The following is a 22,473-nucleotide window of genomic DNA, read 5'->3' as shown; positions in this document are numbered from 1 at the left end:
GCAGCTGCAAAATAGAGGAACCTCTCTCACACCCAGAGCACATGACGTCTGTGTACGGGGTTCGTGACCTGCTATCTGCTGCCACTTCTGGAGAAAACCCCGTAAAGAATTTGCTCCTGGATCAGCGCACTGATATCAGGAGGAGGAGGTGGTCTGCCTCGCTGAGCTCCAGGCTTGCATATTGCATTCGCATGACAGCCAGTATTCTAAAAGCTGGTCACGGCCAGCATTTTTGAAATGGTCGCAGTCCTGACTGGTGCCTTAATTATGTAATCTCCTCAAATTGAACCCCAACATTCTGCCGAATCTACACTTCTTCCAAGATTACTTACTGTATGGTGCAGTGCTCAGAAAGATGCTCAGTACTCCAACTAGAGTTTAAACTGGGCTTTGCAAAGCTGTTTGCATAGCATCCTCCCATAGATATTCAGATATAAAAAGCTTGCATTCCATTAACCATTGAATAGTGTGTGACTGATTTTTTTTTTTTTAAAGTTCCTCTGTTCCTAATTTCTCACTATTTTTAAAACCCCAAATCAATCCCTTTTTGGTCGAAATGGACGACATTACATTGAAATCCATCTTACTTAATCCATTCATGTAATTGTAATTTTATACTCCAATCCACATAGCCCAAAATTGCAGGGCATAAGACATCATCAGGAAACTAAAACCTGGACTTACGACTAAAATCTCAGGACCAATGAATCATATGAAATTATCATTGTGAGAGGCCTTGAAACTCGGCCACAATGCAAATAAATTCATGTAAAATCATACTTTTATCCAAAAAAGTGCATAAACAATGAAGAGGATAAACACTTTACTTGCAAAATGTTGCTGGTTTTTAAAAAGTAGCTGCACTGTCTTCACAACATTACATAGGAGAAAGAAAAATAAAAGTTGCAAAACCATTAATTTGTAAAATTTCCCAGACAAAAGGATTAGAATACAATTTATAACCTGAAGAAAATACATTCGAAAATCATATTTTCCTTTATATGAACAATGTCAATTAATACAGAATCGGGTGACATTACATTTGGCATTGAGAAATTGGTTTGTGGAGCAAATACTATCAGGAACTGATAAGCAGATCTTACTCTAGAAAAGGATGATGAAGTATTTAAAAATATTGCACATTTGCAGACAAATTACCAGCTGTACAAAGAGCTAAATAACACTAAAATTTAAACAGCAGTGCAATTTTTCCTAGGATTCAAAATTCCTCCAATTCCACTTTCTTAGCCAGCAAGTTAACTTTCCCATTTCAAAAACAAAAATTAAAAGGGAACAAAGTCAAAAGACCTTGATTACAAAAAGGTAAAATGAAAACATTAAATTGAAGGGACCAAATGATGAATATGGATTTTAAAAACATGTACTCAGGTGGAGTACAACCTGGAAAAATTCCAGTATTTTCCAAGAATCCAGGTTTTAAAAAGAAAAGGAGAGCTACATAAAAAATCTATACAAATCTTGCTTTTTTAAAAACAAATTCTCAACTGTTTCTTTTACGTTATAACTTTTTTTTTTGCTGGTGATCTGAAGACCAGAGAATACATAATTCCTCATTTGCAACTAAAGTCCAGAACAAAAACAATGAGTATGCTAGCTTCCAAGGGAAAATGCAATGTTTGGTTAGATGTAATAATACCATGAAGAATGTGAAAATTAAAGACAAAAATTAGCAACGTGTAATACCAACAGAAAATACCTGCTGCACTCTACATTTACTGTATTGAGAATGTATCTGCATGTGAACTACTCCCAAAAAGGAACCTTACTGCCAGTGTGAAGGCCAACACTGCTCTAAGGCAGTAATACAGCGATAAACTGCTTGCATTTATCCTGTGATACTTGCAGAAAACAGCGACAACTCTTGAGCAAATAGAAACTCAGGCGCTACCCATTGCCTGGGCACTGTGCTATCTATTTGTTTAGTATGAAGTGCAGGGATCGAAGCCACGACCAAGATTCCTGCACCTAAACATCCCAAATAGTGGTTTATGATTTGATCGCCGATATAAGAGCTGGTTTGACATTATATTAGGAGGACGCTGATCTCACATTACAAACTGAACACATGGAAAACGGCACTCAACAACTTCTATCCTAGCTTATGAGTAAAGCCAAGAAACAGCTCATATTTATAACCTCTCAGATTAAAATTCTTGTCCATCATTCTTGAAATTCCTCACTTCATCAGATTGCTTTATTGGACTTTGCCATCTCAAACTCGCTCATCTAAATCTCCTTCTATTCTTGTGAAAAAAAAAAGAAATGACTTGGGTTTGAACTGAAGTTATGAAGAGAAATCCAATATTTCAGACACTGTTTAAATAGGACCTGGTTCAGTGAGCAAATCACACATTTTAAAATCAGTTTACCAGATGTAGCTGTAAATGAATTTAGTGGAATCCAGTTCAAGAACCGATTTTGTCAGTAGGTCTAATGCTGGTCAGTGTGAGTAATCCCTTGTTTGCTGAGGAGCAGTTTCGGATCATTGTGCTGCATCTGGACTTGCCAGAAGTTTAGACAAAAAGTAAGCACTGTTTGGAAGAGCACTGACATTCTGAGGTACGCATTAGAGGCCGGCCGAGAATCCAATTAATAAGTCAATTGTTCACAGCTCTGATTAATCCGGGGCAGCTTTGGTCAACAAGAATAGCCATTGCCTCTAGAAATCAAACAGCAGAAGGTACTGAGGGGTGGAAAATCTAGTAAAAGGCTGGTCTGTACGACAATTTATTTTTCCTGAAAGATCCACAGCTTGTGTATGGATTTTGGCACAATTTTGAGTATTGCATCTGCATGTATGCTCCAAGCAGATTCCACTTGCATGCAGTCTGAATGGGACAGTGTCATGTTTGACATTTTTTTTTTGCTCTGGTGAAACTTTAATACTGTCTCTAAAAAGTACATCTCACACAATGCAGAACTAGCTGCCCAACCACTCCCCACGCAGGCCGTTCATGAGAATGAGACAGGAATTAATTGGAAAGGAACTAATTGGGAAAGCTGGATAACTTAATTCCCAAACAGAGCACTATTAAGTCAGGGATTTTTTTTTTTTAAACAAGCAGCTACTGAGACAAAGGGGAGCATTAAGAGGGGATTGGATAAATCTCAGTGGGGAGGGGACAGAGTCAGAAAGACAAATGGGCCAAAGGGCCTGTGTTGTAAATTCTACAAACAGGGAATTTCTGTGCAGGCATCCCAACTCGCCAGTGAAAAAAATTACAATTAGGTATAGAAAATTTTTTAAACCATGGAGGTGGTGTTCAGGTTCAGTTCATTTTCACTGAACAGTTCCTCAAATTCCAATCGTTTGGAGGGAAAGGGGTTTAAACCCAACCCAACCAATCACAGTTCATTGCCAATTTCGACGTCTGCTGCCTCTAGCGGGCTCCCTCCTGTAATCATAATCCCAACTTCTGTTGTGGTGAGAGCTTTGGTCGTGTTGGGACTCAGGCTCGCGGCTCCCCCTATAGTGTTGGTCCGGACTGTGATCCTGGAAGTGGCCATCTCGAGTAAAATGGCCATCATCTGATCGGTAGGATGAATGCGCCTGCTGCCTGTGGCCGCCAGATGATGATTTTTCCGATTGCCATGTAATTCGTGAATTTGGACTGGATGACCTTGGTTGGACAGGGGTGTTATAATTCGGAGGCGTTGATTGCTGGCTAGAAGGCGCTCCTCGATAGGGTTGTTGCTGCGTGGATCGGTTGTTGGCATTCGACTGCTGCATTGAGGAACTATAATTCTGCTGCCCTCCCCTGGCGTGTTGCTGCCACATATTGTTCATCTGCAAGTTAAAAGAAAATCAAAGCTTTCAAATCTGCAAAATTCAAAATCAGAGCTGACAGGAGAGAGCAATCAGCACAATCAATGAAAGTTATATGCAGGTACAAAACTGACAAATACAACACCTGAAGGTGATTAGTACTAGGAAGGATAAACCGATTCAACAGGCAGAAAAATTACCATCCGGAGGTTAAAAATTCAAGCCAATTGGAAAAGAAGCAGGAGAAAAGACAAAGAAAATACTTTAAAATCCAGCAACCACCTGAAAGGATGGTGGGGGAAAAGATTCAAAATCTTTGAAAACAAAATTGTATATATACTTGGAAAAACAATTTGCAGGGCTATGGAAAAAGACCAGGGGAGTAAGATTAATTGGATAAATAGCCCTTTCAAAGAGAGTACAGAAGAAAGATGGTGGCATAGTGTGAATCACGGGACTGATGATCCAGGAGGCCCAAGCTAATGCTTTGGAGGACACAACCCCCAGTGCACAAAAATTGGTGGAATTTGAATTCAGTTAATAAATATAAAGTTGGTCTCAGTAATGGTGACCATGCCAATTATCATTGATTGTTGTAAGAAAAAAACCCTCATCAAGACCAGTAATGCCCTTTTGGGAGGGAAATCAGCTGGCTCTTACTTGGTCTGGCCTACATGTAACTCCAGGCTCACCAATGTGGTTGACTCTTAACGGCCCTCTGAAATGAATACCCCATCAAATCACTCAGTTCAAGGCACTTAGGGATGGACAACAACTGCTGGTCTTGTCAGTGATGACCACATCCCATGGCTGAAAACAAAAAAAAGTGATGGAACCCATATCTTAAGTTAATTCCGATAGAACAGGAAAAAGAATGACTCCTGTAAAAGTGGGGATACAAGTTCATGAAGCCGTTTTATTACCCAGAAACACTGCAAATAGCATGAGTGGTCAAAGCATATGCAAATCAAAAACCACGCTAACCCCAAAATGCTTAACTGATATCAAAGATAACCCAAGGAAGACAAGACTGGGGGTTACCTGATAGAAGGTATTGGAACTACATATGGCATATGTAAACAATATATTCTTAAATATTTAGGAGGTATGTACTCATGCAGGGAATTTCAGGATGAGAGCACTGAAAAACATACTGCAAACAGCAATTGATAAAAAGGGAAAAACGGGCTTTCATAAAGAGTAATGGTTCTTAAAATGACATTTTACTGGAAAAAGTACATGTATGATATCTGAATTAGAGTACAGTAGTATACTGGACCTTGAAATCTGTATTTCATTTGAGGCTCAATAGTTTTATCCCAATAAACTTGGCAGGAAATAAGATTATTAATGAAAAGGTGACGTTACTTACCATGACCTGCCGCTGAAGACTATCAGGTGAAGAGAATGATCTCTGTACAGGCTGGGGAGTTGCAAATATTGGAGAGCCAATGTTATCCATTCCCCGGCCAAATCTGTCACAGGGTGTGGGAGTCAGGGTGAGAAAGAGAGAGCACACAAGAAAAGGTGGAACACTTTACAACAGGATCCAAGAAACAATAGAACTAAAATATATACAAAGAAGAAAAGTACAGCACAGGAACAGGCCCTCCAAGACTGCGCCGACCATGCTGCCCATCTAAACTAAAATCTTCTACACTTCCGGGGTCCGTATTCCTTTATTCCCATCCTATTCATGTATTTGTCAACATGCCCCTTAAACGTCACTATCGTCCCTGCTTCAACAAGCTCCTCCGGCAATGAGTTTCCTCTACCCGCTGTGTAAAAAAAAAAAAACTTGCCTCCACATCTCCTCTAAACCTTGCCCCTCACAGTTTAAACCTATGCCCCCCAGTAATTGACCTCTCTACCCTGGGAAAAAAAAGTCTCTGACTATCTACCCCGTCTATGCCCCTCATAATTTTGTAGACAGTCCCAGACTGCAAGAATCTGTTCAAATACAATTCAGAAATGCTGCAAAATTGCATTGGTACAGGAAGAGCCCCAATACTCCACAATCCCACCATTTATCACTTGGACATTTTCTTCTTCTCCTCTCCCCCCCTCCAAGGCTTCTGCCTGGTGTTTTAACTTAAAATCATTCTTCTAATCCCCAACTTCTATTGTCCTAATTAACTTGTATGTTTATTCGGTTGGGAAAGAAAGTGCAGGATTTAGCTCACTGCACCCCCCCCCCCCCCCCCCCCACATCTATTTCAGCTGTTTCCAGAATCTAAGAGATCTGATTCATGGAGTTACGTTTACAACATATGAACTGCATGGAATATAATGAGATGAAAATTAATGGCAACTAAGATTGAATGTATTGAAATTCTCTTAACCGTTGGTAATATCTTCAATGTCTCAAGTTTCTTGTAGAACATAGAACATAGAACAGTACAGCACAGAACAGGCCCTTCGGCCCTCGATGTTGTGCCGAGCAATGATCACCCCACTTAAACCCACGTAACCCGTAACCCAACAATCCCCCCATTAACCTTACACTACGGGCAATTTAGCATGGCCAATCCACCTAACCCGCACATCTTTGGACTTTGGGAGGAAACCGGAGCACCCGGAGGAAACCTACGCACACACGGGGAGGACGTGCAGACTCCACACAGACAGTGACCCAGCCGGGAATCGAACCTGGGACCCTGGAGCTGTGAAGCATTGATGCTAACCACCATGCTACCGTGAGGCCCTAACAGAGTTGTGACAACTCTATTTGGTGCATTTGTTAATGTCGCCTTGTGATGCAGGCACTAACTTCGAATGCGATGCACATGGTTTGAGACAACCGCAAACAGTGATTTTATGTCAGATTTTCCACACAATTACAGCGGCTAGATAGTCATACAATTGTATGGAAGTGCCAAACAAACATCATCCAAAATTCCCCAGATATAACAAGTAATGCCAATAATCAGTATGGCTCCCAACTCTAGCTCAGAAAAACTTCAGGAATTCAAAACAGAAAAGACAACTCTAATATTCAGAATCTAAAAAGCAGCACTAACACCCTTGCAAGGTCCACCAAATGAAGTGGATTGCAATTGTATTTTTACAAGTCTGATATAACAGATTACATTCCGAATCACGCACAAACCAAAGAATAAAAGAATTGACAAGTCTATACCGGTTATTGCTGAACTGGTTAGAATTGTACGGACTGAGAGAAGCAGTTGAATTCGGAGACTGGGGACTTCCTTCCCGAGATTCATGAATACTGCCTAGGAAAACAAGACCGGAAATTACTGCAAATATTAAATACAAAAGTTGATTTTAAATTTTCCTGCATTAGGAAATACATTTTAAATCTGTGGATCTCAATAGAAGAAAACGACCAATGTTGCTGCTTGCCTTTCCTGCAAATTCACTTACATTCCACTTTCCCGCAACAGCTTAAACCAGAAGCAGCATCTCCACTCTAATTAAAAGCATCTAATTTATGGCTGGCAGAAGACATACCCCAACAATCACGATGGGCCAAGAAGTCTCTTACTGTGTTGTAAAACGTTATGACTGGTAGTAACAGCATTATCACAGTCCATTTGCAAAGCACCAGATCAGCTGATGGCTTAGTAGCTCAAGAGTGCACAGAATTATGGTGGTACATCTGGTTTAAAGTCCAAAATATTTCCACAATGATAAAAATATCAAACTCCTCTTTAAATTGGGTCAATTGTCAAAAAAAATTAAGTCAAATTACAAAATTATTGGTTGCAATATTGACAAGAATCTTTGCACAGTCGTTAATACTAATAATAATTGTTATTAGTGTCACAAGTAGGTTTACATTAACACTGCAATGAGGTTGCTGTGAAAAGCCCCTAGTTATCACACTCCGGCACCTGTTCGGGTACACAAGAATGTCCAATTCACCTAACAAGCAAATCAGGAAACTCACGCAGACACGGGGAGAACATGCAGACTCCACACAGACAGTGACCCAAGCCGGGAATCGAACCTCGGACCCTTGCGCTGTGAAGTGACAGTGCTATCCTGCCATCCCATCCACCTCCAACAAATGCAACCAGAAATATCTACAACCTGCTCAAATAATGGACACCTGGCAACAGATTTACATTCTCTCGGATCTGGAAAAATCAAGAGTGACAAATTTACAATAAAGGTTAACTTTACTCTCTCTCCACAGATGCTTTCAAACATGCTGCGTTTTTCCAGTATCATGTGTTTTTGTTTCAGTTTCCAGCGTCCGCAGTATCTTGCTTTTAGAATTGGAATCATCGCCTGGTAAAAGCAGGAAATAAGTTGCAAAGCGAAACATGAAAGAGAACCGTTCCTCACCTGATCTGAACTGGATCTTGATGGCCTTGCCATGCAGTTGTATCCCATTCAACAAGTCTTTTCCATAATGGACCGACTCCACGTGTTTGAAATGCACAAACGCGAACTGCTTTGATTTTCCATCCTTGTCCTTGGGGATTTTTACTGCCAGGAGTGGGCCAGCCTGGCAAAACAGCAAAAGGGGTGGGGAAAGTGAGACGCAGAGAGAGCGGGTACACATTTTCAGTTCACATACACACACACAGCCATCGACTTGCAAAGTGGCTGGGGGAGTTAATGAAGCAACCAGACAGGTTAAAGCCAAGCAGTGAATCTGAACTAAAAACAGAAAGTGGTTGGATAAACCCAGCAGGTCTGGCAGCATTTGTGGAGAGAGAAGCCCCGGCGAGTCTGGAAGACTCTTGGTCAGAAAGGGAGGGGGTTCTTTTTGTAAATTTGTTCTCTGGGAAACTTTCTCCCGCTGGCAGCACAAACATTCTCCTGGTTTAAATGGCAGATTTGAATCTGACCCAGTTAACGCGCGCACCAGATGAAGAGAATTCAGGATAGAGTTTGAACAGCCCCAGGTTACCCTGGGGAACAAGCGGGAACCGTCGGGACGGGAGAAGGGAAGACCCCGAGGCGGAGAGGCCTCGACAGGCCCTGGCCCACCTGCAGGAACAACTCGAACAGAAGCTCCTCCGTCACTCTCTGATCCAGGTTCCCGACGAACAATGTCTTGTCCGCGTCGCTCGATACCCCCATGGTGCCTTCAGTCCAAACTCTTCCCCCGTCCCGTTCCCTCTACCCTACCCTCCCCCCAACCCCGTAGGCTAAGTCGCTCGACCCCAATTACGAATCAGGCGCCTCTTTTCATCCCGCTCGCTCCGATCTGGGCCTCACTTCCGCCCCGCTAGCTCCGACCTGGATCCCACTTCCGCCCCGCTAGCTCCGACCTTCGGCCCCTTCCCCCACGGCGCCGACCCTCAGGCCCCACTTCCGCCCCACGAGTCACTCACCACCCGTCTTCCTTCCTCCCCGCTTGTCACCACCTCAAGCTATACTTCCGCCCCGCTCGTCGCTCACCTCCAACCCCATTTCCGTCCTGCTACCTTACCCCCATCCCACTTCCGCATCACCCCTCCAGCCTTATTTCCGTTCCGCTATCCCCCGCCTCACTTCCGCCCCGCTAGTCACCAACCATCACATCCACTTCCGCCCCTCGAACCTGGACTTTAGGGCCTGGCATGCATGTTATCTTTAACATGTTAAATCATGTTTTCATTTAGAAAATGCGCAACAGCTTATTGGATATCAGCGTGATTTAAAAAAATACTGTTCAAAATTAAATTCTCTGCTCTGAGTGCTTGAGGAACATAGGGCGAAATTCTCCGCCCCCCACGACGGGTGGGAGAATAGCGGGAGGGCCTTTCCGACATTTTTGCCGCCCTCCCGCTATTCTCCCACCCCCCCGCCGAAGTCCCGACCCGAATCGCTGCCGCCGTTTTTTTACGGCCGGCAGCGATTCTCAGCTGTTAGATGGGCCGAAGTCCCAGCCCTTTCCGCCGTTTTTACGAACGGCAAACACACCTGGGGCGAAATTCTCCCAAAACGGGAGAAATCGTCAAACTGCCGTAAAACCCGGGCGGGTTTTACGGCATCGCGCCCCTTCCCGACGGGGGACCGATTCTGGTCCCCCGTCGGGGCTAGCAGCCCGGCGTCGGAGGCTCCGACAAGTCGGGCTTAACGAAAATCGTTAAACCCGCTTGTCGGACTTAGCGCCGGCTGACGCGTCATATGACGTCAGCCGCGCATGCGCAGGTGGGAAGACTCCACCCGCGCATGCGCGGGTGACATCATCGCGTTTTTTGCGCGAAACCCGCGCATGCGCGGTTCGGGTTGCCCCTCAGCCGCCCCGCGTATTGATACTGCGGGGCGGCGGAAGGACAAATAGTGCGCGGGCATCGGGCCCGCTGCCCGCGATCGGTGGGCACCGATCGCGGGCCCATGGCACCCTTGGCACGGCCGTGGTACTGCCGTGCCAATCGGTGCCATGGTTATTTTTTTCCAGGTGGTCACGACGTTTTTTACGAACGGCAGGACCAGGTGTGTTTGCCGTTCGTAAAAAGGTCGTAAAGGGCTGGGACTTCGGCCCTTCTAACAGCTGTGAATCGCTGCCGGCCGTAAAAAAACGGCGGCAGCGATTCGTGTCGGGATTTCGGCGGGGGGGTGGGAGAATAGCGGGAGGGCGTCAAAAAAGTCGGGAAGGCCCTCCCGCTATTCTCCCACCCGTCGTGGGGGGGGGGAGAATTTCGCCCCTGGTCATGCCGTTCGTAAAAACGGCGTCACAAACTCGCTATTAATAACCATGGCACCGATTGGCACGGCAGTACCACGGCCGTGCCAAGGGTGCCATGGGCCCGCGATCGGTGGGCACCGATCGCGGGCAGCGGGCCCGATTCCCGCGCACTACTTGTCCTTCCGCCGCCCCGCAGTATCCATTCGCGGGGCGGCTGAGGGGCAACCCGGCCCGCGCATGCGCGGGTTTCGCGCAAAAACGCGATGACGTCACCCGCGCATGCGCGGGTTGGAGTCTTCCAAACTGCGCATGCGCGGCTGACGTCATATGACGCGTCAGCCGGCGCTAACTCCGGCAAGCGGGCTTAACGATTTTCGTTAAGCCCGTCTTGCCGGAGCCTACGGCGTCGGGCTGCTAGCCCCGACCGGGGACCAGAATCGGTTCCCGGTCGGGAAGGGGGGGGCTGGTGTCAAACCCGCCCGGATTTGACGGCAGCCTTACGATTTCTCCCCATATGGGAGAATCGCGCCCATAGGATTTAGGAGCAGTAGATGTCCATTCAGCCCTTGGAGCCTGCTCTGCCATTCAATCAGAACAAAGCTAAAACAAAAGCAGAAAATACTGGACAATCTCAACAGGTCTGGCAGCATCTGTGGAGAGAGAATGGAGCTAATGTTTCGAGTCGGATGACTCTTTATCAAAGCTGCTCTGGGTGTGGTCTCAAATCCACTTTCCTGTCATCCCTTTTTGGCAATAAACTTAATTCAATATCTGAATCGCACAGATAATATTTTAATATCCCGCCTATTTTTGTGTCATCTTCAAATTGACTATAGTACCTGCTATCACTACATCCAAGTCATTAATATATATTGTAAAATAGTTGGGGTCCCCAGGACCGAACCCTGTGGCACCCCATTAGTTATATCTTGCCAATCAGAAAAAGGCCCATTTATCCCATCTCCCCATCTTCTGTCGATTAGCCAGTCTTCTACCAAGCTAATAAATTGCCCATAGTCCCATGTGATTTTACTTTGTGTATTAACTCATTAAGTGGCACCTTATCAAATGCTTTCTGGGTGTCCAGATATACTACATCTACATGATCCCCATTATCGACTTGGCTGTTGCATCTTAGAAGAACTGTCGCAAATTCATCAAACATGCTTTACCCTTCATAAAACTATGCTGACTCTGATGGGATAGCGTTTTGATTTTCCAAATGTCCTGTTATTACATCCTTAATAATGGGTTCTAACAATTTCCCAACAACAGATATTAAACAGACTGCTCTGTACTTTCCAACTTTTTGCCTCCCTCCCTTTTTGAATAAGGGCATTACATTAGCATTTTCCAGTCCACTGGAACCTTTCCCGCGTCCAGGGAATTTTGGAATATTATAAACAATGGATCTACTAACTCTACTGCCTAAGACCCTAGGATGTGGGCCATCAGGCCCTGGGGACTTGTCTGCCTTTAATCCTAATACTTGGTTTAGTACTTTTTCCTATTGATTGTTCCAAGTTACTCCCTTTCTATTACCTTTGCAGTGCCTGTTACTATCGGGATGGTACTAGTGCCCTCCACCGTGAAAACTGAGGCAAAATATTGATTTAGTATCTTTTCCATATTGTGTTCCTACCCCCCCCCCCCCCCCCCCCACCCCCCAATTGGATTGGAATTGTTTATTGTCATGTGTACCGAGGTACAGTGAAATGTTTTTTTCTCTGTGAGCAGCTCAACAGATCATTAAGTACATGGGAAGGAAAGGGAATGAAAGAAAATACATAATAGGGCAACACAAGGTATATAATGTAACTACATAAGCACCGGCATCGGATGAAGCATACAGGGTGCAGTGTTAATGAGGTCAGTCCATAAGTGGGTCATTTAGGAGTCTGGTAACAGCGGGGAAGAAGTTGTTTTTGAGCCTGTTCGTGCGTGTTCTCAGACTTCTGTATCTCCTGCCCGATGGAAGAAGTTGGAAGAGTGAGTAAGCCGGGTGGGAGGGGTCGTTGATTATGCTGCCCGCTTTCCCCAGGCAGCAGGACGTGTAGATGGATTGTCACTCCTGGTTTCTTCCCTCTTTATTTCTATTTACCTCTCATTTCCATTTTCATCCAACATTACTCCGACACGAGTCTTCTTGAAGTTATTCCCATTGGTGTCTACTGCAGGTGGGAATGAAAGGCAACAACCTGGTCTCATTCTCCAAGGGATCAATATTCACTTTAGCTACTCTCTTCCCTTTTTATATACTTATAGAAGCTTTTGCTCTTTTTTATATTCTGCACTACTTTTCTTTCATAATTTATCTATGCTCTTTTTATTATATTTTTGGGAACCCTTTGTTGATCTTTAAAAGTTTCCCATATTTCCAGCCTGCTATTGGCCTTTGTGATATGGTATGCTTTAGTTTTTGTCTTTATATTACCCTTAACTTCCTTGCTTAGCCATGGATGTTTTTCTTATGTGTACAAAATGTTTCCTAATTTCACCCCTAATTTTTAGACTATGCCCCCTCGTCCTAGAATCCCCAAATAGTTTGTCCCTGCCTTCCCTATCTGTTCCCCTTAATATTTTGAACATTTTGACCACATCATCTTTCTACCTTCTAAATTCCAGGAATGTAACCCTAGTTTGTGAAAGCTTGCCTTGTAATTTAATCCTTCGAATCCAGGTATCAGAATCTACCCTGCAATTTATTACTCAAAATGCAGGGGTAGTCATCATTTCATCATATATATCACAGAAAAAAAAACTTAGGGTTTCTACCTGGTGTTTTAATGCTGTGCATGAAAACAAGAATGGAAAATCAAATGTTGAAGACAAAAAGGTTGTGCTCTGGGTCCTACTGTCTAGATAAGTCTTTGATTTATAGAATTTATTTTCTGCAGGTTCCAGTATTTCGGAATCTGTAATGCACGATGGCATTACATTTTACAACCTTAAGCAGATGTATTCATTCTTCATTGAAAACTACTCTATTACCAACTGGAAAAAAATCAAACTAACTTACTTTTGAAAATAATTCCCCAATCGCAGAGGAATTTTCAAATCTGACTTATTCCCCAAATCATGTTGTCAGGAGTGCAGGAAGCAAATTCATTTAAAACATTTCTTTAAAATAGCTTTTAGCAGCTTCTGGTGCCAGTCTAGATCTAGCGGGTGATTTTCTTCCATTCCCCAATTAAACGGGCACACTTTAAGATGGCATCCTCCTTCTTCAAATCCTCTTCCAATTAATACAGTCACAATCTACCCTCTCATCTCATAGTGGATGGCACGTTGGCACAGGGGTTAGCACTGCTGCCTCACAGCGCCAGGGACCTGGGTCTGTTTCCAGCCATGAGTGACTGTCTGTGTGGAGTCTGTACGTTCTCCCCGTGTCAGCGTGGGTTTCCCATGGGTGCTCCAGTTTCCTCCCACAGTCCAAAGGTGTGGAGGTTAGGTGGATTGGCCATGGTAAATTGTTCCTAAGTATCCAAAGGTTATGTAGGGTTGTGAGAATAGGGTGGGGAAGTGGGTGCAAGCTCAAGGGGCTGAATGGCCATCTGCACTCTAGGGATTCTATGGGTAGTGGCACTTTCCAAGAATTACACCTCTCCACCTCCATACCCATCCTAATTTCTCTCCCATTCCAAAGTGCCATATTTGGTTTCTCTAAACTACCTCCTCCCCAATTGTCACTCCTAGTTTCTTCCCTTTTATTTCTAGTTACCTCTCCTTCCCATTTACATCCAACATTACTCCTACACGAGTCTTCTTGAAGTTATTCCCATTGGCGTCTACTGCAGGTGGGGGATGAAAGGTAACAACCTGAAAGATTAACTCTGTTTCTCTTTCCACAGGTGGTGACCGACCTGCTGTACATTTCCAGCATTCCCGGTGTTTATTTTAAGAATTCCAACCGTGATGTGTAGCAGCTGTAATATTCAGACAGCAGCAGGAACACTGGTTCCACAAGGCACTGTACTCTCCATGCCATGCGCGGATGCTTAGTACACAGGAAGTCACAAGGCTGTTTTTTTCAGAAAGTGGACACAATCATTTCTGACTTTGTATCGGCGGGGAAGGTGCCGAAGGTGGGGAGGACTCTGCTACAGAGGCAGAGGCAGCAGGGTGGTTGGCGTTTCCGAACTTACTTCATTATTATTGGGCGGCGAATGTGGACAAGGTGCAGCGGTGGTGGGAAGGAGAAGGGGTGGAGTGGGTTAGGATGGAGGAGGAATCTTGTGAGGGGTCTAGTTTGAGGGCTATGGTGATGGCAGTGTTGCCAATGGCTCCAAGTAGGTATTCAAGGAGCCCGGTGGTGCAGTCCACAGTGAAGATATGGAATCAGTTGAGGAGGCATTTTAGGGTGGAAGAGATGTCAGTGCTAACGTCGCTGTGCGAGAATCATGAATTTGAGTCAGGTGGGATGGATAGTGTATACAGGAGGTGGAGGGAAGTGGGGCTGGTCAAGGTGAGGGATCTATATTTGGAGGAATAGTTTGACAGTCTGGAGAGCTAAGGGAGAGGGTAGAACTGTCGAGGGGGTATGAGTTCAGGTATCTGCAGGTTAGGGACATTTCACGAAAGGTCTGGAGGGGGCTCCCTAGGTAGCCGGGATACATCCTGCTGGAGCAACTGCTGCTCCCGGATGTGGAAGGGGAGAGAAAAATTGGGGATATATACAAGTGGCTGGGGGTGCAGGGAGGCGAGCGGGTGGTGAAGATCAAGGAGAAATGGGAAGCGGCTTTGGGAGGGGAGATTAATTGGGGAGCATGGAGTGAGGCACTGCGGAGGGTAAACGGGACCTCTTCATGTGCAAGGATGAGCCTGATACAAATTAAGGTGGTGCAGAGGGTGCATATGACTCGGCTGAGAATGAGTGGGTTTTTTCAGGGGGTAGCAGATGAGTGTGAGTGAGGGGGCCAGCAAATCACGCGCACATGTTTTGGGGTTGCGAAAAATTGGAAAGATTCTGGGCGGGAGTGTTTGCAGTCTTAGCCAGGATAGTGAAGGAGGAGGTGGACCCGGACCCTTTGGTGGCGATATTTGGGGTTTCAGAGATGCCAGAGCTCATGGAGAGGAGGAAGGCTGATGTCTTGGCCTTCACCTCTCTGATTGTACGGCAGCGAATTTTGCTGGAGTGGCGGTCAGCATCGCCACCGTGGGTAGCGGTTTGGTTGGGTAACCTGTATGACTTCCTGTGATTAGAAAAGATAAAGTATGAGTTATGGGGCTCTTCAGGGGGGTTGAGGAAAGATGGGCGGTGTTTGTGACTGTGTTTGAGGGGCTGCTCGTCATGGGGGAGGGGGGTGAAAAAAGGGAAAAATCTGAACAGACTATATAGTTGGTTCTTGGGAAGCATGTTTCCCGGGGTGTTTGTTCGCTGTAACCTGATTTGATACATGTTTGTAATAAAATACATTTTTTTAAAAAGGAAGGCAGAATACTGGTTTGGTAATCCAGTGAGGAGATAAAACATGGGTGAGTAAGGAAAATGAGTGAAACTACACTGGTGCAGTTGGTTGAAATGATATACAGCTGGTCCAATGGAAGGGGAGCACTCCCATCCTGTTACACTTACAGAGAATTGCTTCAGATCCACAATATTCCATTCCCCAGGACTAGACATCTCTCATCCTCATGGGCAAACAAAAATAAATCTGAATAGACTAAATGCGCTTTTAATAATATTTACTTATTATTGTAATGATTGGTCCTGAATCCACGCACCTGGGATCCTTCTTTTGTCCCTTGCCAGCACAGGTATCATGGGCCAAATAGCCTCTTGCGCTGTAACATTCAAGGATTTTCTGGTTAATCAGATAGGTGCTATCCCTTGGCCACATCATTCGCAAATACAGGGCAAATGTTCTTATGTGCCAGTGACACTCAAGTCTGCTAAAACTACTGACTTCACTGCCATTGATTCAACACTTGCCTCCCCATCCATCACTCAGCTGCAGTCTTTCCCAAGAGAGATGGTCTGTAATGCAGCAATTCACATCGCTCTTTTTTTTTTAGGGTGTCCTTATATCGTTTCAACTGACCACTTTGATGTTTGACCTGAGACAGTTTCCCATAGAGGTCATCCATGTGGAAGACATGGCCTGCCTGTCCAAGTTGAAATTTCTGAGGTTGGTCTTCATGCTGTGGAACCCAATCCAATGAAGGACCTTGTTGTTTGTGATTTTGTCCCATGGCTGAATTCTCTTGATGGACCTCCGGATGTCATTGGGGTCAGCATTCCAGGGTTTTTATATGGCACCTGTGGCAGACATAGGATTCTATGCCAAACGGCAAGAGGGTAAAGGCAAAGGCCTGTTAGAGAGTTTGACTTTAATTTTCAGCTGAAAGCCTATGATGCTTCCAGGCAGGATCATGGAGTCAGTTGGAGACAGAACTTGCTTCCTGGGTGTGTGGATATCTTTGTCAATAGTGGCATTCCTAGTGCGCACATATTCAAGGAATGAGAATTTTTTCCATGGCCATTCTAACCAATTGGCTGAGCAACAGAAAACCTCCATCTGAACACCAGCAAAATCCATGGGTGCCTCCAATTTTCCACAATCACAAAATCCTTCTCAACCCCCAGAAAAACATATTTCCATCCATCGCATCTGCCAGGAGTACATTGCTCCACCTTTGAAACACTCCTGTAAACGCCCTCTTTCCAATGCTGAAACCCTAATTAACATCAATACCTATAAAACTGAATTCTCAAATGCCCTCCTGTTTACAAACTCCACTGTACAAAATCTGTGTCCATACAAAGTCCAGCACTCCCACCAGCCTTCTGTTTCTTTCATGTTCCACTAAGTTCCAGTCATCCCAATGTATCATATTCAAAGTTCACATCCTTATTTTCAATTCTTTATTCTATCTCAACTGCCTGCTCAAAACGAAGTGAAACAATTCTAGCTTAACCCTTACTCTGCACCATCAGTCCCGATTCAGTGTATTACTGCTCCTTAAATTCTCTCCCCGAGTTACCCTTGTCACTTCTGTCGAAAGCCTTTTAAGAGTTTCATTGAATTATAGAAGAGTGCGGAAGGAGGCCATTCAGCCCATCGAGTCTGCACCACCCCTCTGAAAGAGCCCCACCCTATCCCCATAACTTAGTAACCCCACCTAACCTTTTGGATACTCAGGGGCAATTTAAGATGGCCAATCCACCTCGCCTGCACATCTTTGGACTGTGGGAGGAAACCGGAGCAGCCAGAGAAAACCACACTGACACGGGGAGAATGTGCGAACTCCAGACAGAGTCACCCGAGGTCGGAATTGAAACTAGGTCCCCGGCGCTATGAGGCAACAGTGCTAACCACTGTGTCACCTGTCTTCCTGTTCACTTGTTAGTGGCACTGACGATTCTGTAGTGACAGATTTAGTAGTTTCTGCAGTAGTGGACCTCAGTTCTGTCATCTCACTGTCCATACACTCTGATGTGATTATCTCTTGTGAAGACTCTGTACATTCACTTTGTGAAGCTAATAACTGGTCAGCATGCCGATGCCGAACTCATCCATCGATAGTTTGAACATCAGGTAAATATCAGACCTGTCTTCGCTAAAATGATGGCTCGAGTCCATTTTTCACTCGAGGTATAGTTCCCATCTAAACTCATTTCCCATGGCTAAACACTCTACTCTTAGAGTTTTGCTGTATCTAACCATTTGTATTTGATACTTTCACCGGAAAATTTTCAAAGTTGTAGGTGGCGCCAAGTGGTTGAACTGCGATCTCAATTTCCTGTTGAAAGTAGCATCGCTGGTGAACATTTTGTAGTGATCTTTGTGTGTGCATGTACATAAGGGGTTAATGGGAAATTGGAAAATCACTAGAGGGCAGCACTGGCGGGTGTAAAAGCCAGGCGCAAGCAGCTCTTCTCCCTCTTAGTGATTAGACTGTGACGAGAGCAGGAGCATTGATTTAGCTCAGGGTGACTAGTGTGGTCAGACATAGCTGCTGCGTATAGACTTTGTAACCTTTCTACGGGTATTGATCTTAAAGTAAAGAATTCACGCAGTTGTTAACTTAGTTACTCAATAAACCTTTCAATACCTCTGGACGACTTCGAGTTTTCTTCATCAAGGTACAGAAAGCCTCTTCAGCAACTGGGTTGAGTAACGCAACATGCACACAGTAGTGCTACCAAACACACTACAGTAAGGTAACAAAGGACATTGCAAGGTTGAATGTGTGGAATTTCTATACGACATTAGAAAGTTGCTAACATGTCAAGATAAAGAGCGATGATTTCCTGTTGACTTTACTGCTTGCTTGTGCGATTGCACAGATCTTTCGGCCAACCCTTTGGTTGCTGGGTGATACAGAGCAGATTTAATATGGTGCATGCCTATCCCCTTTAAGTGATCTTCAAACTCACTGTTGAAGTAAATTGAGTCCCAATATAACTCACAAGTTGCTCTGGCCTTCCGAACTTTGTAAATGCCTCAGCTGTTTTCGCAATTATTTGTTCGGTATTTGTGCGTTGACCATCACATATGCCCCTCAGTTGGCCCTGCATAGTCGATAAGGATTCTCTGCCATGGCTATCAGCCTTTCCCATGGATGCAAAGGTTGCAGTGGTGCAGTATTCCTTTCTGTAGTTGGCATTACCCCACCTTCTCCTCAATTTTGGCATCTAATCCCGGCCACCAAAAATAACTGAACGCCAATTCCTTCATCCTAACCACACCAGGATGACTTTCATGTAGCCGATCAAGGATTCTATTACGCAGGCACGGAGGAATTATCACTCGAAAACCCCACAGCAGAACTCCACTGTGAATTGTCAACTCAAGTCACCTCGTGATGTCGGGCTTGAGGTCTGGATTCTTTCACTGCACATTTGTTAACATAGCTTTTTGTTTTATATCCATAACCATCCCCATCATTGGATCCGTTCTTATATACTTCTGTACTTGAGATGAGGTCACCGGTACATTGTCCACGTGAAAGAGATGTAAGGAATTTATGAAATTTTCTTCAGATTCCTGTTTGACTTGCAGCGGCAGTCTGAATAAAGTGTCCTCATTTGCTTGCTGCTCTGACTTAGCATACTAGATACCATAATCATGCGCTGAAAATAAAATCAAAGACCATCTGTGCAATCAACCAGCTGCTAAAGGACTACCCTTATGCGGCCCAAAGGTTGTAGCTCAGGGTCGAAGGCCAGCCAAAAGAGTAAAATTATCGATTTCTTCTTCTTTGGCGATCACTTGCTAACGAGTATGATTGTCCACCTAAAAAAACCTAAGAAACTCTGTGTTACTGGTATTGAGTTCTGTGGGTCCTTGTGTGGCTGATGTGCCCAAACCTGGAGCTGGGGTCGGTCCTTGGACTCCAAATTGCTGGTATTTATTTCTCAAGCTCCTTTTCCAGGCCTCCTCTTGCCGTGGCGAGCTCTCGAAGAATTGTGTCCCTTCAATCAGGAGGTTCCTCCTAGTAGGTCTCTTCTGAGCAAGAGTCTCCCAAGCTTTTAAGTCACTTTTGTTCCATTTCTTGAGGTAGGCCTTCAGGATGTCTTTGAAGTGAATCTTTTGTCCTCCTTTAGTTAAAGCGCCTTCCTTGAGCTGGGAAAACAAGTTTTGCTTTGGCAGTCGAAACTGTGAAATCCTAACTAAGTACATGGCCGGCCCAGCTGTTGCGGGAATTTCGGCAGTAGCTTTTCAACTATAGCGTACTTCGCTCTCCAACTGACCAGATGACACTTATAGTTGAACTCCAGTTTAAACTTTTGTTGCAAGCTATAGCAATAAAATATAAGCTGAGCTATCACTAGATGACTTGCCAACTTCTTGGGCACAGCAAATACAGGTCAATTATACTTTTCCCTGTTATCTGAAGTAATTAACAAACACCAATCAAAAGAATACATTTGTTCAAACATTATCTAGGTCCACTCACAATTAATAATTAGGATTACATAATACATTACAAATGAGTATAGTTACCAATCATAATCAAGGCATGTACATAATATTATAATATCGGCAGGCGCATAGATGCCTCTATTTATCGACAAACTTCCAGACAGTTATTAGATTAAGTATACGCCTGAGTTATTGTCCCCAGACTCCCTTCCATTGTCCTGTGTTCTATGATGATCACGTGAACAGCAACTGCCTGGCACCAATTAACTTTATGTGTGCAGGCATACAAGTCCTTGGGAGTTATATCTGTTGCCATAGCAATGGCCTGAAGGTATATGTCTGCAGCCACCACATTGTATCTGCAAGCAGGCGCTCATATGAGCCCTTGCGTTTTATTTAAAACTAATAAATAGATTCATATCGAAATCCACTTCATAATACCTAAATCTACCTTCTTAAACCTAAATATACCTCTTCACAGTGGAGTTGGTTTTGGATCATCGCTGCCTTGATGCTGGTGCTTCTGGCTCCTTCAAGGACACTGATGTTAGTTTGCTGGTTCTCCCAGCTGATGCAGAGAATCCGTCTCAGACAATGTTGATGGTACTACTCCAGTGCCTTAGTGTCTGTATGTAGTCCAAGTTTCTGAGACATATAGCCGAGTTTGGAGGAAGACTGCCTTGTACACGAGGATCTTGGTGTCAGCATGAATGTCGTGGTCGTCAAAGATTCTTGCCCTTAGGCGTCCGAAAGAGGTGCTCGCGGATTTGATACAATGTTGGATCTCAGCATCGATGTCAGTCTTAGATGAGAAGTGGCTCCCCAGGTAGGGGAAATGTTTCCCATTTGGTAGGGTTTCTCCACTGATCTCGATGGAGTAAGAGACCAGATATTGTCCTCGGGCAGGTTGGTAAAGGACTTGAATCTTCTTGTGGTTGTGGCTGAGACCGATTCTTCAGGATGCTTCCGTGGAGGTGTCAAGCATGGCTTGGAGATTCTCTTCTGATAAGGTGGGTATAGCGGTGTCATCTGCATACTGAAGTTCCACAAGCAATGTTAGTGTCATTTCCTTCTTGGATTTCAACCGGTTGAGGTTGAAAAGTTTTCCGTCCATCCTGTAGACAATGCCTGTCCGCTGGGAAGCTTGTTCTTGACAAGGTGAAGGATGGTGGTGACGAAGATGGAGAAAATAAGATGTCTTATTTCCATCGGGGAGGATTGTCACCGACATCTTGTCGTGGAAGAGTCGGAGGATGTTGATGAATTTCTCTGGACAGCCGACCTTTGACAGGGTCTTCCATAGCACTTCCCAATTGACTGAGTCATCAGATCGATGAAGGCCATGTTGGGTGGTGATGTTGCTCCTGGCATTTATCTTAAAATTGTTGAGCAGTGAAAATTATGTCCGCTGTTCAACAGTTTGGTCGGAAGCCACACTGCTTTCCGAAAGGATTTCTTCTGAGACTGGGAGATGGCGACTAGCGAGGATTCGGGCAATCCCTGTGATGGAGTGTAGGGCGATTCCTCAGTAGTTCACAGTCCACTTTGTCTCCTTCCGCGAGGATGACACCATCGCTGAGGTCGGCAGGAATTTCTTCTCTGTCTCAGATTTTTAGGAACAGCTGATAGAGATGACAGTTGATCTCATCTCATCCAAGTTTGAAAATCTCCATTGGTATTCCTTCTGCTCATGCGGCTTTTCCATTATTCATCTGCTTAATGCTGGCTTCGACTTCATCCACACTTGGTGAGAGTCCAAGTTCATCTTTGATTGGGAGTTGGGCGATCTCCTCAAACAAGTCCTAATCTATGAAGTGTTCTCTCCATCAAAGACTGATGTTTTCTTTGTCTCTCAAGAGGGCTCCATCCTTACTCCACACCGCTTTGAGGTCTAATGTATTGGGTCACTATATTGCCTTGGTGCCACTGAAGAAGCTCCGGATGTCATGCTTGTCAGTGAGAAGTTACAGCTTCTTAGCTTTCTCAGTCCAACATTGGGTCTTGATTTCCCTAGTGTTTCTTTGTACCTCCACCATTGCTGTTTGATGAGTTCTCCTCTCTGCCTTGCTGGTAATGCTGTTTTGCCAAGTGCAGAGAGTGTTGATGAGGTCTTAGATGGTGTGGTCGTTCTCATCAAACTACTCTTGGTATTTCCTGGTCTTGTAGTCCATGGTTCTTCACAGTTTGAGATAGTGGCTGTCTTCAGCTCTTTCCAGTTTTCCTACACT

The 22,473-nt window shown here is 44.6% G+C and overlaps 1 protein-coding gene across 1 annotated transcript; it reads right to left on the bottom strand.

Annotated features, from left to right (window-relative positions):
* Positions 1-806: 806 nt before the first annotated feature.
* On the bottom strand, positions 807-8,962 carry rbm7 (RNA binding motif protein 7). Its single transcript, XM_038778840.1, has 5 exons — positions 8,750-8,962; positions 8,099-8,261; positions 6,927-7,020; positions 5,160-5,262; positions 807-3,808 (listed from the first exon to the last, which is right to left on the bottom strand). The coding sequence occupies exons 1-5, from the start codon at positions 8,840-8,842 to the stop codon at positions 3,374-3,376; spliced, it is 888 nt and encodes a 295-aa protein (XP_038634768.1). The 5' UTR covers positions 8,843-8,962; the 3' UTR covers positions 807-3,373.
* Positions 8,963-22,473: the final 13,511 nt, after the last annotated feature.

Source organism: Scyliorhinus canicula, chromosome 19, assembly GCF_902713615.1.
Source record: "Scyliorhinus canicula chromosome 19, sScyCan1.1, whole genome shotgun sequence".
Classification (NCBI taxonomy): Eukaryota; Metazoa; Chordata; class Chondrichthyes; order Carcharhiniformes; family Scyliorhinidae; genus Scyliorhinus; species Scyliorhinus canicula.
The sequence above is the reverse complement of the archived record's forward strand: the minus strand, read 5'-3'. Positions and strand labels throughout refer to the sequence as shown.

Bases quoted from the DNA above. Each gene is read 5' to 3' on its own strand.
- rbm7 (XM_038778840.1), bottom strand. From the start codon at position 8,842: ATGGGGGTATCGAGCGACGCGGACAAGACATTGTTCGTCGGGAACCTG. The intron at 8,262-8,749 runs GTGGGCCAGGGC...CTGTTTTGCCAG, and splicing joins TGTTCGAGTTGTTCCTGCAG to GCTGGCCCACTCCTGGCAGT. The intron at 3,809-5,159 runs GTAAGTAACGTC...TTTAACTTGCAG, and splicing joins GTCTTCAGCGGCAGGTCATG to ATGAACAATATGTGGCAGCA.